The sequence below is a fragment of the Uloborus diversus genome, unplaced genomic scaffold (assembly GCF_026930045.1).
Source record: "Uloborus diversus isolate 005 unplaced genomic scaffold, Udiv.v.3.1 scaffold_12, whole genome shotgun sequence".
Lineage (NCBI taxonomy): Eukaryota > Metazoa > Arthropoda > Arachnida > Araneae > Uloboridae > Uloborus > Uloborus diversus.
The window spans coordinates 10,613,326-10,628,302 of NW_026557876.1; the positions used below are offsets into that span (position 1 = coordinate 10,613,326).

The 14,977-nt window shown below is 33.3% G+C and overlaps 1 protein-coding gene across 1 annotated transcript in view; it reads left to right on the forward strand.

Moving 5' to 3' along the window:
• LOC129232466 (speckle-type POZ protein-like B) overlaps positions 1-14,977 on the forward strand; it is a 46,229-nt gene continuing 31,252 nt past the window's right edge. Inside the window, exon 1 of the mRNA XM_054866610.1 lies at positions 1-157. Within this exon, the coding sequence (XP_054722585.1) occupies positions 115-157 (43 nt within the window). The 5' untranslated portion in view covers positions 1-114. The remainder of the gene's footprint in view (positions 158-14,977) is intronic.

The window sequence follows — 14,977 nt, forward strand, 5'->3', positions numbered from 1 at the left end:
AACATCTTTAGTAAGGACATTGTTGAAATTTTCGTCTCCAAAAGAGTGTTGGAGGAAAAAGCTGCAGAGCTTTTGCCGAATGATGTCTTAACAGTATTCTTCAAACTGAACGTGATGTTAGTCCTTCCTGATGACGTCACTGAAGCAGCATCTACATGTAAGTATGTAAAACCCTCATTAAGAGGACAGGCCAACTTATCCGACATTTTGGTTCCATGACAGCTTTGGCTCCAACCCTGTTTCTAGTGTTTATAAATACGTTATAACATTTTCTGGTTGCTATGTCGTAAAACAGTTGATGTTCAATTGAGTAAAATGTCACTTAAGTTCTATCTAGAAAGATAACTTAATTCACAAATTCAACAAAAATGTTTCGGGAAAAGTTTACTGCAATGAACGTCATTTCCACAACTAATTTGTTTCCTAACTTGTTTATTATTGTATAAAATCTTTTTCATTTACAGAATAAAATAATAAGACATCAATCAGGCAACTCCGAAAAAGCCTGGGAACCAGTTTTTCTGCAACGAGGCTTTTTTTTTATATAAAAACTAATTTTGTGCCCCTACAATTTTGGAACCAAAATGTCGGAGGCGTCAGCTCTCCTTATATAGTAGCCTTACATGTCAGTATATTCCGTAACATTGCAAAAGGTTAACAATTCATATTTCAAATGGGAATTGTGTCAAAATATTTGGGTATGAAATATCTTCCTTTTGGAAGTAATACTTAACGTTCAATGTTAAGAAATGTGAATTAAGGTTTTAAAAAGTTGCTAAACTTCATCAAATATCACTTATTAAAATTTTGACTTTCAAATCATTTAATTAATTTGCATTGAAGAATGAAAATGATGACAGTTTTTTAACCAACACTCATGCTTAATTATTTTATTTTTTGTAAATATGTATGATAAATTCCACAGTAACTGACTGATATTTACAGAGCATAACGATAAGTATTTTGAAACATAAACCACTAAATATTTATTTTTAAAAAGATATTTTCTGTCCCCTCGCTAATTGTACTTTTTAACCTGAATTTCATGGTATAGTTGAATTTTAAAAATACATATTGGGGGATTTTAGAAAAATTGTTAAAAAGCATAATAACTGACTGACATGAATATAACCTGTGTCAAAAGTAATACAGATCCAACAAGATATCTGTCTAATAGTAAAGGAATTTGTATTAAATTCTAATCAGGAGTAAAGAACCAAGCCCGAATCTATAAATTTTGGGACCCCTGTAATAAAATATGTAGGGCTTCTCCCAGAGGCCAGCAGTGTATATGTGCAACGCTAGTAAGTCTGTGCGTTTTACTTCCTTTTACAAAAAAGGAAGTATTGTATTCGCGAAAAAATTTTCACTCAAAAATCGACCTTAATTTCCATTTTACTCACCCCCGAAAGAATGTTTTTTTTTTCGACTCGACCACACGTGGATAAGTGCCTAAGAACGTATAGACACGCGAAATATCCATAATGATGATTCCCGAGTTAATTACAACGAGTTTCCTCGTGACGTCTGTATGTACGTATGTATGTGCGGATATGCGTATGCATGTCGCATAACTCAAGAATGGTATGTACTAGAAAGTTGAAATTTGGTACGAATACTCCTAGTGGGTTCTAGTTGTGCACCTCCCCTTTTGGTTGCATTAGGGTGTTTCTAAAGCGATCTTTTGCTCCTTTTTGGGGAGAAATCATTGTTAATTTCGATGTAAACTCAAGTGGTGTTATCATTTGGCGGACACTTGGCCAGTATTGGCCACTTATTGCCAGTATTTTGGTCGCCAAGTTTTGTCGCCAATGTGGCGACAAATTTGGCGATTTTTTTTCTTTTAAATCTGGTTTCAATTTGGCCATTATTGGTGATATTTAGAGAGTAAACTATTGAATCACATTAAAAATGCCAATAATGGGGAAATAACATTAAATTGAAGTAAAAGGAAGTCATATGGTGCACACATCAGCTCGTTTTTTTTTTTTTTTTTTTTTTTTTCAATTTTTGTTTCAATTTCTTGGGCCGTTGCACCCCTTAAGGACGTGGGGGGACTTCAAATTAAGCAGCAAAACGTATAAATAAGTTGCCAAAAAAGGTAAGCGATGAAATTACATTATTTGTTTTATTTAATACAGTGGAAACCGTTTAATTGAATCAGTGGTAGTTCGAATCAACCGCTTTGATGATTCAAATAGTCAAAAACAGAACAAAATCCAGCTTTACTGAATTAGCCGCTTTATTAAATCAGCCGCTGAATGGAATCAAAACTGTATAGGGTCTGTCGGTGTAATTTGAGTATAAAAATGACCATCTTTGAAATTTTCAATCCTGAAGTAAATTTTTATGTACATACTTTTTTTCTTTTTCTTGTTTCAGCTTGCCATTATGACTTTCCAGAATAATTTTCAACAAATTACATGTTAATAGACCCATTTGCATATAAATGGCAAGCATAAGTTTCATTATACCCAAATTACCCCGTGGATGGGGGAATTTGGGTAAAGTAATGGTTCAAGAGCAAAGCATGGTTTTAATAACAATCTTACTCAATGTTTTCAAACTTAGGTTGAATGTAAGTACAGTAGAAATAATGGTACACTATGAATACCAATTTTTTTAAGTATTAAGATAGATTTTAGACTAAAAATATCAGAATATGACAAGTCGTTAATCGACGGAAAGTATTTTTTTGTTGCAGAGCATTAAAGTTAATTTAAACAACCTTCCAATTCATTTTTGGCATGTATTACCTTGGGTATTGATTATGCACATACATGCCTATGTTTGTAATCCAATAAAATTATTATTTGTCCTTCTGATTGGTAAAATGTAATGTATACCCAAATTGCTTCATGCTTTTAAATCATTAATTACATGAAAACTAATTACGTTAAATACTTCAACTCAATGTCTAATTAAAGTAAACATATGTAATGTCTACATACCTAAACCTAAAAAACATTGAGTGGCAGGTTAATTAGTAGCGCCATTTGGAAGTTTTGATTTGCATTGCTTTCACATCTCCAAAAAATTGAATTTATTTTTTATCAATTTCAAAAAGAGTGCTGGCAACATTTTTTCAGCATAAATTCATAGGTAAGGATGATTTTTATAACTGTGAATTTTTGTAGGTGTATCAAATGAATAGTTGATTCGTTTTATTTAAAAAAATATACAGTAAGCGCAGCTTAATGAGATCACTTTGGGACAAATACAATTTGATAACAATAATCTACTGATAACAATAACCGAAAAGAATCCAGGAGACACAAAATAATGATTTTTTTTCCAATTAAGGTGCATTTATTTTGGCAACCTCAAATTAAAATCACAATGACTCAACTAAACGCAGTTTTAAATTATAAATTATTAAATTAACAGAATGGAAATATCTGAATTATAAAAAAATAAAGCTAAATGCATACTTGCCAACTCTACTGTTTTTAACGGGAGACTCCCGTTTTTTGCTTCCATCTCCCGATTTCCCGTTTTTTATTATTTTCTCCTGTTTTTGCAGTTTTTTCAGTCAATCATTAAAAAGTTTCACTTTCTTCTCAATAGATGGCGCCCTTTTCTAGTCGACCAATGTCAGGGAATAAGAATTTTTACAATAATAACTCATTTAGGTGAATTCCAGCTAACATGAAACCAAGAGGTCAGAAAATCAATTTAAACAAATCCCTAAGATTTATGTATCATTGGAAAGCTTATAACCCATAGAACAAGAATCTAGTGTTGCTTTTTCTCATATTAGGTTTATTTAGTGGAGGAAGATATGGTAAAATGTCTATTTTTTGTGTTTTTTGGCAAGTAAAATGATCATTTTTGTACCTTATTAGTAATGCAAATTATGATTTTAAATTTAAATGGAGTAAATTTAATATTGATATAAAAACTATAAAAGTAAAATAAAACCATGTTTGGGCTTGTTTTGAACATAGTCTAATTAGGGGCATAATTATAACATCATGTATTACATGTAACGTCCGTTACAAAATGGTAAATAAATTCTCCTCACATTGTGAAACATTTTTTTAAAAATTTTCTTCTTAATTATTTTCTTTATTTTTAGGTTGAAGAAACTATAATTCCCAAAATTTATATGATTATAATAAAAACCATGCAGAAACAGGCATGTAACGGACGTTACATAAGTTTGTAACAGACGTTACAACTTGAATGTAACATCTGTTACACATTTTTAAATGCAATTATAAAAATGTATTCAACACATCAAACAATTCATAAAGTCCATGGTTGCCAACATGTAGCCAGGGTTGGACTGGGTCCTGAAAAAGGCACATGCCAATGGGGGGGGGGGGGTATAGACAATCATTTTTGGGGAGCGAATGGCTAATGACAAATTAACATAAAACGAAATATATATATATATATATATATATATATATATATATATATATATATATATATATAGATTTGAGGTACGCCTAATTTTTTAAATCCTGATTAAATGGGATGTAATTAGAAGTGCTTCAAGTAAAAAGAATGTGGAAAAAATGAATTTTTACCAGTATTTTGGTTCTACTCAAATAGTTCAACGATTGATTCATTTGTGGACTCGAACTATTTCTAACAATCATTTAGATCCTCAATGGTACTTTTTTTTCCTTGTAAGAAAATATGCAATATCAGTATGGCATCTCTTTTTACCAGATTTCGTATCAAATGTGATGAAATAAGCAGAGAGAAAGATCATTAGAAAGATTAAAATTGTAAATACAGTTTGAAGATAAATAGTGACATACTCAATATTTGATTAAGCGGTTTAATTTTCTTTCATAAATAGGGTGCTAAGGGGCTCTAAGCCCTAGCTAAATTTTGCAAAATTTAATTTCTGAAAACAGCTTGCAATGATCTTTGATGATATTAGGCAGGGGAAGAGAATTTTGGAGGCTCTTATCCGGAATTTTTAAACTCATGATGGTTGGCCATCTTTGGTAGTGTCAAGGAGACAAATTCGAGATCTCTTCCTCAAGCATTTTGATATTGAAACACCAAAAACAAGATTTTAGAAAATTTTAAATATGATGCCATGGAAAGGGAGGTGTGAGAGCTTTCACCAATCACATCTTTAGAATTGAAGCTCTAAAAACGCAATTGTAGGGACCATCTTTGAGGTAGGAAAAGGACAATGTTCAAAATTCTCTCTCCCTGGAAATGTTTTTACATTGAAATTCTGACCTGATTTTAGACTATTTTTTTGTAATGTTGGTTGTCAATGCTTAAAAACCTCTGGTGACAAGGCTTGAAGAGTAGTGAAACTTAGTACCATCCATGAATCTAATCACATTGACTCAAGTTTGAAGGTTAGGAGATTGTTCCGTCCCTTCAAAGGAGAAACTCGAAACTACTGACCAGCAGGGGCAGATTAAGAGGGGGTCCATGTCCCCCTCCCTCCAAACCTTATGAGCTTTGGAATTTTTTTCAGAGAGGAAAAAAATATGTTTAAAAAAATGACGAAAACTAAAAAAAAATAGTGAATTTTATAAGATGTGTTTTACTTTAAATAAATTTAACTCCTAGTCAGGGCAGAATTATTTCCTTTCCCTTGAAATAGAAAAATTTATTTTTAAAATGTTCAGACATTTTTTCACGATATCAATTTAGAAGCTCATTCAACTTAACTTTTGACCGAATGTAGTAACTCGGGCCATGCATGGGGGGTAGGTACATCAATGGTTCAGATTGTGCCATTGATTTTTTTTTTGGGGGGGGGAGGGTATTAATTATCTATTTTTGGTTTGGGCTCTCTTGGGAGGATGGACACCTGTGAGAATTGAGCTAATTTGAGAATGTCGCTCCCCCAAATGATCCGGCTAAATCTGCCACTGTCTGCCAAACATCGGAAACATTTATATTATAAGAATTATATTAATAACAGTTGTTTTGAATGGTGAGATATATCTTGGCCAAGTCCAAGAAATAGTTGAGGATACAGACCGGGAACTTTTCTACACTGGTCTGAAAAGAGCTTCAAATGAGCAGGAAAAAAAACAGATGCAGAATGGTACAAGATAAATCAAGTTTACCGGAAAAATCAGCGCTCCAATGAGGCTAGTTTCAGCTCAAGGGTTATTTTCATTTAATGTGAATAAAATGCAAATATGTTTTTGAATTCATGAAATGTAAACATTCTTTTTAGTGAAGTAAATGTCACAAAAATATTGCGCGCAAAAGTGTTTGTCGAAGGTATATTTTTTAATATCATAATTAAGTCAGGGGTGATTGTGACTCCATGAAAAAATACCTGAACTTTTTTTTTCCAAGAAGAAAAAGTGTTTTGATGGGCATATATATATACATATTACGTGTATGTACACATTATATTATGTATATAAATAATTTATATACATAATTATTTGTTGGGGCTAAAACTCGAAGCTTTAATTGGACTTAATATGTCCATGTGCATGGTGGGAGTTAAATTCTTTAAATTTTTCTCATTTCTTGAAATTTTTCAAAGATTCTTCTTATCTAGCCTTTATTCCATCCCCCAACCCAGCTGTTCTTCGATAATTACCATAGAGTTTACAAAATATGACCGTAGCTTACGCTTTATACCAAACAAAACTTCTTCAATTTGGACTTTTGGTGTTTCATTAAACATCGCCCTAAGTTTTACAAAAGTGGGTTTTTCTGAAAATATAGAAGTTCCGGTATTTTCGAAGATAAAGATACCGGAAATCAAGATGAAAATACCGGAAATCCGGTAAAATACCGGAACACAATCACCCCTGTTAAGTTATAGGTTTAATTTTTTACAATTGTTGTATGAAATGATTGCCTATGACTGTGTGATTTCATTATATGGTCTATAAGAAGTTAAGGTATCACCTTTCAACTATTAATTTATCATTCAGTACATGCATACAACATGTCTGTGTCATACAGTGTAACATCCGTTACAGCCCGTAACGTCCGTTACAGAGATTTTAAAAAATTTTATCACAAAAGAGAATAACTGAATTTTGATACCAAGGTTCTGATAAATTAGAGGTATGTTTTGTGATGTTAAATCAAAAAGATTTGAACAAATTTACATAATAGATTCACAGACTTTTTAATCTGATCATGCCATAGCACAAATGATGTTCCACTTTATGTAACGTCCGTTACAGTTAAATATTATTTATTTTTTGCAGTTTAAATACAAAAATAAATTTTGAAACCTGGTCAAAGTAATCTTCAGTCTTGGTTTTATCAAGAAAAAATAACTTGCTCCTATTTGGAAGCATTTATATGCATCTCATAATCTTTTTATAATTGATTTTGTGTGTGAATGTAACGTCCGTTACAACGGAATTCACCTTTAGTAAAAATTAATTTTTTGGAAGCTTTCCACATTGCATGCTCAGCGAAGCAAGCGCTTTGCCGAAAATTGCAGCAGATTTCAATCTTTTTGCATCTTGAAATTATTCCAATTATTTTGAATGTTTGAAGTTATTTTAACATGTGCTACCCTATACCTACTCTTTTTATATTGTATTTTCATTATATATTGATTTCCTTTTTTTCGGATTTTAGTAATTAAATTTTTGTAGCTACTTTTCTGGTAGAGACTGGAGAATGAACAAAACTTTAAGCCAATTGACTCCTTATTTTGTTTTTCCTTAGCAGTATAGTTTTCTTACTGCTACCAATTTGCTTACATCTGCGAAAAATCCCCATTTCACTTTAAATTCAGTATTCATGCTATTTAAAAGCATAATTTAATAATTCTGTTGTGAAGATATGTTGCTGGTGAATCAGCTGTACACCTCTAGTGGAATCTCCTGTTTTTCTTCCTTCCAAGGTTGGCAAGTATGTAAATGATGCAATTTTTAACCACATAATAATAGGTGAAGTAAACTTTGACCGTTTTCCCTGACATCCGTAAACCAGTTTCAAAGCAAATTCAACTTTTCTATCTTTTCCAGCAAGGTTTTGCATGTTGTTTAAATTTTAATTTAACTTCGCTTTGTTTTCAAACTCGACACAATTCTTTAATAGTTTACAAAGTAATGGCAGCAATGGAGGTCCTACATCAATGCCTGTAACGTGTCCAGCGACTAAATTTTTTTAGGTGGACTAAATTTTTTTTTAAAGTTTTCTTACGGAGAGTCTATGGTCACTGGGGATGAACTTTCAGTAGCTTCATTCCTAGAAAAATTTTGAATTGCTATTGAAAACCACGAAATGCTACACAGAAAGTTAGTCCCGTCAGGGTTTGCCTATGTATTTCTGTTATGAGGAACAAAAACGGGGAAAAAATTGAAAGTTTATGAAAAAGTGATAACAATAAACGAAGATGCTGATTATAATATCCGACTTTTTTAACGTTTGTTAACATAAAAGGGTCCTGGGACTTCGTGATTCTGGTAACATTAAGCGAATGATAACATAAACCGTGATCACATTACGCGGCGCCTACTGTAACTTGTACCCAAATTACCCCGACTAACCAAATTACCCCAACGGAGCCTAGAGCAAACATGATTCAAATAAGCGGCGACCACTGTATTACTAAAATAAACATTTGCAGCATTTACGACAAGTCGTTACTGACTGACATATCGGCAACTGGCTGCTACAGTCGAACTCGCTTATAAAGCGCTGATTTAAGGAGAACCCGGATTTAACGAGAAAATCAGAATATTACTTGCTTGGTACAATGTTAAGTCTACGGGAGCATGATTCGCTTTTATCGAGCAAACCCCGTTTAAAGCGAGAAATATTTTCAGATTCAAAATTTTATATTGATTTCCAGTTCAGCTTATACTTTGTTGGAAAAATTCTTTTCACATTCTGAAGTAAACCGAAAGTTAGTGATGAGTCATAAACCATGAGTGATTTTGTAGTAAGTTACCACCCTAAAGGCAGGGCTAAGGCAGAAATATTTAAAATACACAGCCAGATCAGTTATTCCATCCGAGGACTGCAGTTTCGTGCTTTTTAGCACTCATCGGCCCGGAACAGGAATCACATGAGCTGGAGGCGAAAAATCTTTTAAGGGAGCCAAGAGAGCCAAACAAACTGGTAGCTAATGCAGAATTAGCAAACCAGATGAGCGACCGCAGCAATGGTGCGGTTCAATACAAAGATTGATGGCAAAGCCAAGGTATTTTGTAGTAAGTTACCGCCCTAAAGCCGCTTCAACCCGTTGAACCGCACCATTGCTGCGGTCGCTCATCTGGTTTGCTAATTCTGCATTAGCTACCAGTTTGTTTGGCTCTCTTGGCTCCCTTAAGAGATTTTTTCGCCTCCAGCTCATGTGATTCCTATTCCGGGCTGAAGAGTGCTAAAAAGCACGAAACTGCAGTCCTCGGATGGAATAACTGAGCTGGCGGTCTATTTCATGAGTGATTTGTTTTCGTTTGCGGAGTAGAGAAGCGTTTGAAAATTACGTGTATGTTGACCTTGCTGTTATCAGGTCAGCAGGGCCTGATTACCCAAAAGGCACGGGAAGCTTGAGCTTCCCCTCAGAAACTTTACGGGGCCCAAATGTCACTAAAACTGTGCTTAACAATTCCAGTTTCTGCTTTTAACTGCATTTTTCGAAGAGATTACAAACATTTGAACTCCTACAACCCAGATATGCTGAGAATTCAAGTACAACATCTTTACTAATAATAAAGCTGAAAGTCTCTCTGTCCGGAGGATGTCTGGATGTCTGTGACGCGCATAGCGCCTAGACCGTTCAGCCGATTTTCATGAAATTTGGCACAAACTTAGTTTGTAGCATGGGGGTGTGCACCTCAAAGGGATGTTTCGAAAATTCGATTTTGTTCTTTTTCTATACCAATTTTAAGAACATTTTCCAGAGAAAAATTATCATAAGATGGACGAGTCAATTACCAAGTTATCATAACATGGAACCGTAACATGGGCAAACCAATGGCCGAGAAATTCACCATACATTATTTGTAAATATATAGGCGAACCAAAAAACCTTTTAATTTTCTACTACGGGCAAAGCAGTGCGGGTACCACTAGTATGCAATAAACAAACTTTCTCTCAGTCGATAAGGCGGAATAAACTTAACTCTGAATTGTGCTGGGTCACTTAGCAATAGTCAGTGTTGTATCAATATGCATAGAATGTTTAGTAAATTTCTCTTAACAAAATGAGGGGGGGGGGGCAAAATGAGGCGGAGCTTCCCCTAATTTCTTACGTTAATCGGTCCCTGCAGGTCAGAGACATACTTTCTTGAGTATTGTAGATCAGTATTAAGCTAATGGAGTGAAAAAAATAATGACAACGAAGAGGAGAACGACAAATATGAAGAAAAGTGAGACAACCCTCTATATACTCAATGGCTTTTGATGCGCCGAAAAACCGAAACGGGAGTGCAAAGGACAATGTTTTTCGGGCCACGAGCATTTCTCTAATAAAGAAACACAATAGGTTAGAGTTCCCCAAACTTCAAACTTCCGTGGACCCCCATCCGGAAAAATTACGAACTTTGCCCCCCCCCCCCCCCGCTGCGCAAAAAATGGTCTGTCAAAGTTAAATCAGTTTTTTTTAAATATATTTCCACGCTTTTTTTCCTTTAAATTTATTTATTCATTGCTCTGTATATTTTTCAGAGCTCTTGTCTGGTTTTCATTTCTTACATTATTATTTCGAGTTATTTAAATAAAATTCTATTTCAAATTCAATTAGGAATATAAATGTTATCACTAAATTTCTACAACAAGTTCAGAAATTAAAATGAATTTTTGAAGTAAGTGCACTGTTAGCCTGGTTTAAGTATTTTAATTTTTTTATATGAGTTGTTTTTTTTTTTTTTTTTTTGGCGTATTAGGGTTTTAATTATTTACTATGGTTCGGGCAAACCTACCCTGGAAGCGTCGTAATGCTGTGATTAGGAGAGTGCTTTCTTTTTGACTTGAAATGTCGTTACCGTAAACGCGAGCTACTTAGGGTCCTTCTTTGGCCTAAATGGATAAAAAAGATATATCGTCCTTTGTCAACCTTCAGTGTGCAGTTTTTTAGACATATTTTGCCTGATTCCACTAGAGAGCATCCCGAAGCACTCAATTATGTATACCAAGCAGGGCAATTGCATGGTGTCGGACGTAAAAAATGAAGAAAAATTTCTCAGTTTTAATTCCATTTACCACAAATATAAACTGTTCCAAAATGATAAAATTTATTTACAAGATACTTACTAACATCCCACTGAAAAAAAAAATCACGTTAGTTTTTCAAAATAGATCCCTAAAGTATAAATTAAAAAAATTTTAAAGAGTTGGTGTCGGACGTAAACACACAAATAGTAAAATTGATGGTTCACTTAAATATTATTAAAAGTCTGTGAATTGGCTTACATTTTAATTTCAAAAACAGCATAATTCTAAAGTACACTTATGATTAAAGCATATATCACAGTTTTCAAATGATAATAAATGGAATAACATTATTTAAAAAAAATATTTTTAGCTTGGTGTCGGACGTAAATTTTTCATATTGGATGTAAACTATTGCTCTTAAATGTAAATACATAACAATGATTACAGTTATAAGTATGTAAATTATGGGTTACATAAACTGAAACAAAATTTACCCAGTAAATTCAAAAGTAGGGTTGATTGGGGGAAGTGGGACACTGGGGTAAGTGGGTCACCCCCCAAAAACTGAAATATCCTTAAGGTTTTTATTCTTTTTTACATTGATCATGTCATGGTTCATCATAGTGATTAGTTTGCATATATTTGGGTTAAGTGGAATTTTCTTCTAGGTCAGAGAACTTAGTCAAAAAAAAAAAAAAAAATCTGAACAATATTTTTTGGCGAGTTTAAGCAGCATTTTTTAAAGAAGTGTTTCCCGATTAACATTTATTTTTTTATGATCATTAAACATTCATGTACAGTTTAACTTAAAGTGAATACTGCAGTCAGAATTTTTGAGTAAAATATTATTAAAAACTGTTTTAGAGGAGGGGCCCCACTTACCCCGTAAAATTTTGCTATAAGACGTCCCCACACTACGGGGTAAGTAGTCCCCCCCCCCCCCTTAACAGTGAGGATTTGAAAATCAAAAGCAACTTGGATGAAATATTTGTATTAGTGAAATACAAGACAACTATGATGACTTAGTAGGAATTGATAGTTCAGCTACAAAAGCTGGTGATTAGTTATTTGTGAAACTTACATGAAAAAAAACCCATCAAGATTTATATGGGTTGAATGTTGATAATGGTTCTTCCTTTGCCAACTTTACATAGACGCAGTCATTTACTGTTTCTAATTTCTTTTTACACTTATAGTTTTGGCAAATTTTCCAAAATTGATCTTAATCAACTGTATTACGTTCATTCAACACACCTTTTCTCAAAAGGGGTCCTACTTACTCCTATCAACCCTAAATGTATATACAATAAATTCACTAAATTGTTTTTTTATGCATGTTTCACTTTAACTTTGAAATTAAAGCAAAAAAAGTTGAAACACAGTTGAAAACATATGTTATTTAAAGGAATGTAACAGTGTCGGAAGTAAAATTTTTTTTACGTCCGACACCTTAGTAAACCTTATAAAAAATATAAGTACCTTAGTAAAAAATATCCACTTGTCACAAAATGAAAAAAGGTTACATCAAAGAGATTGAAATTCTTACTTTGTACATAAAAATACATGTATGTAGCTTTAAAATTATTGGCTCAGCATAATTAACTGCCCATTTTGGTGTCGGACGTAAAACACTTAATGTACCCCAGAGGAATCCTTTTACAAATCAAAATGAATTATATTTTGACACATTTTTGCAACATCACCAGCAACACTCTGTATCTTAAAATGGTTATTCATCTCAATTCATAATATTAGCATGTATGTTTTGGAAAAAATAGAATTTCTTCGAGAGTCTCCAAATATGGTTTGAAAATACTCATGATGTTGACCTTAGTTTAACCTGCTGTAACTTATTTATAACTGAAGTGATCAAATTTTAGACGGGCATTTCAAAATATACAACTCTTTATCTTTAAAATGACACCTCATTTGTATACAAGTTTTAATTTTGAAAATTTGATCATCTGGTTGACCTTATCATGGAATTGCCCAGCAGTTCTATAGCTCTGCTCAAGAAGCAGCACTAGTGGTTCTGCACTCCTTGTTCTAACATGCGCCTTCATAACCTCTCAAACTCCAAGTAGAAGCAGTGCTACATCAGCCAAGAGCTTTTTTAAGTACCTATTTACGAGCACTATTTAATACTCTATGCCGTATAGTATAGTTGTATTTCTCATTTATGCTTAGTTTGTTTTTTTTTAATTGACAATGACAACATATCTCGTTTCCTAAAAATTACGACCTACATTGGGACCAGGGGCGTAGCTAAGGGGGGGTTTTGGGGACTAACCCCCCCCCCCCCGAAACGTTAGTCTCAAAAAAAAAGAGAAAAAGAAGAGAGAAGAGAAAGAAAAAAAAGAAGAAAAGGAAAAAATTCCAAGCGATTATATATATATATATATATATATATATATTATATATATATAAAAGAAGTAACCCCCCCCCCCCGAAAGTCGGATCTAGCTACGCCACTGATTGGGACAATATAAAAACTTGAAAAAATCTGACAGAGAGATTTGGAAAAGTAAAGAATAGCTAAAATTAAAATTATTAACAGGAAGAACAGGAAAAAACCTGGAATTCTCGGCAAAGAATAAATAGAGAGATTGCAGATTCAATTCATCAGGGCTGAGTTATATGGCTTAAAATTATGGAAAATGAAGAGAAATTAAAAGTTGCTGGATGCTTAGAAAAAGGTTTATGCAGTTGCATCTATATATTACAAACATTGTTAAATTTGATGGAAAGTTTATGGAGTTTTATTACTATAGTATGGAATGAACTCAGGTTTCCAAAGATAGCTGTTGATGCGAGAGAAGAAGGAGCGATTGTTGAGACGCACTAGACGTTAAATCCCGGTTATCACAAATTTGCCATTTCAACTGCGCTTGCGCGCAGACTTGGCTTTTTGAGCTTTCTGTTTTAAGATTTCGTGTTGCTCGTTTATATTTAGGCTGAGCAAGAGTCCCAACAAATCAATGAATGCGATTAGAATACTTTCACAGCGATTTCGTGATATGTTATATGAAACTACGGATATGAGAATAACTGATAATCTTTATAATGTAAAGAGAAAAATGCCACTTCAATATTTATTGGTTTGGAAATATTTATTTAACATAAACGTAAAACACGTTGTGTACTTCAAAAATGATTGGAATATGAGTGCAGATATCCGTCTTTTGCGGATATTTTACGTTAGGCTTAAACAGCTTAGTATTATACATTTTTATTTAGGTTGAGGGTCCGGCTTTGTATTAAAAAATTTGGCCCTGAAAAATGGCCTTTGTTTGATAGAAAATCAGACTTCGAATCCATTAATAATTAAGACTCAAAACTTAAGCTTTACCGAGGCCTAAAAACTAAATCAGAGAAAGCTTTGTGATTTCTAATTTTTATCTGTTGCTATCTCATATTTATTAACAAATTTAAAATGTTTAATTAATTTTAGCAAAATTTTTGAAATCGGCGAAGTCCGCGCGCAAGCGCAGTTGAAATGGCAAATTTGTGATAACCGGGATTCAACGTCGAGTTTGTTGAGAGCATGGAAGGCACCATAAAGGTTTGGCAGTGACCGAAAATTTAGCATCCTTTGTTTTACGAATGGTGCTGCGTTAATAAAATTCTTCAACCTCCAAAACTGATGAAAAGATGACTGTTCTCCGTCGGTAATTTGTGAGACAATAACTATAGGACTTACCCAAAGTTTTTCTTTAAAACAAGTATGTGTGACTCAAACTTCTTTTAAATGTATTTTTTAATCATCAAATCAATAGTTGTTCGTATGAACACATGTATTTTTTTGACTTTAAATAGTTCTACAGCGATTTTAAGCAGAGAAAACCACTTTGAGCCAAACGTAAGGGTAACATTGACCCAAATAAAAAACACTAATAAA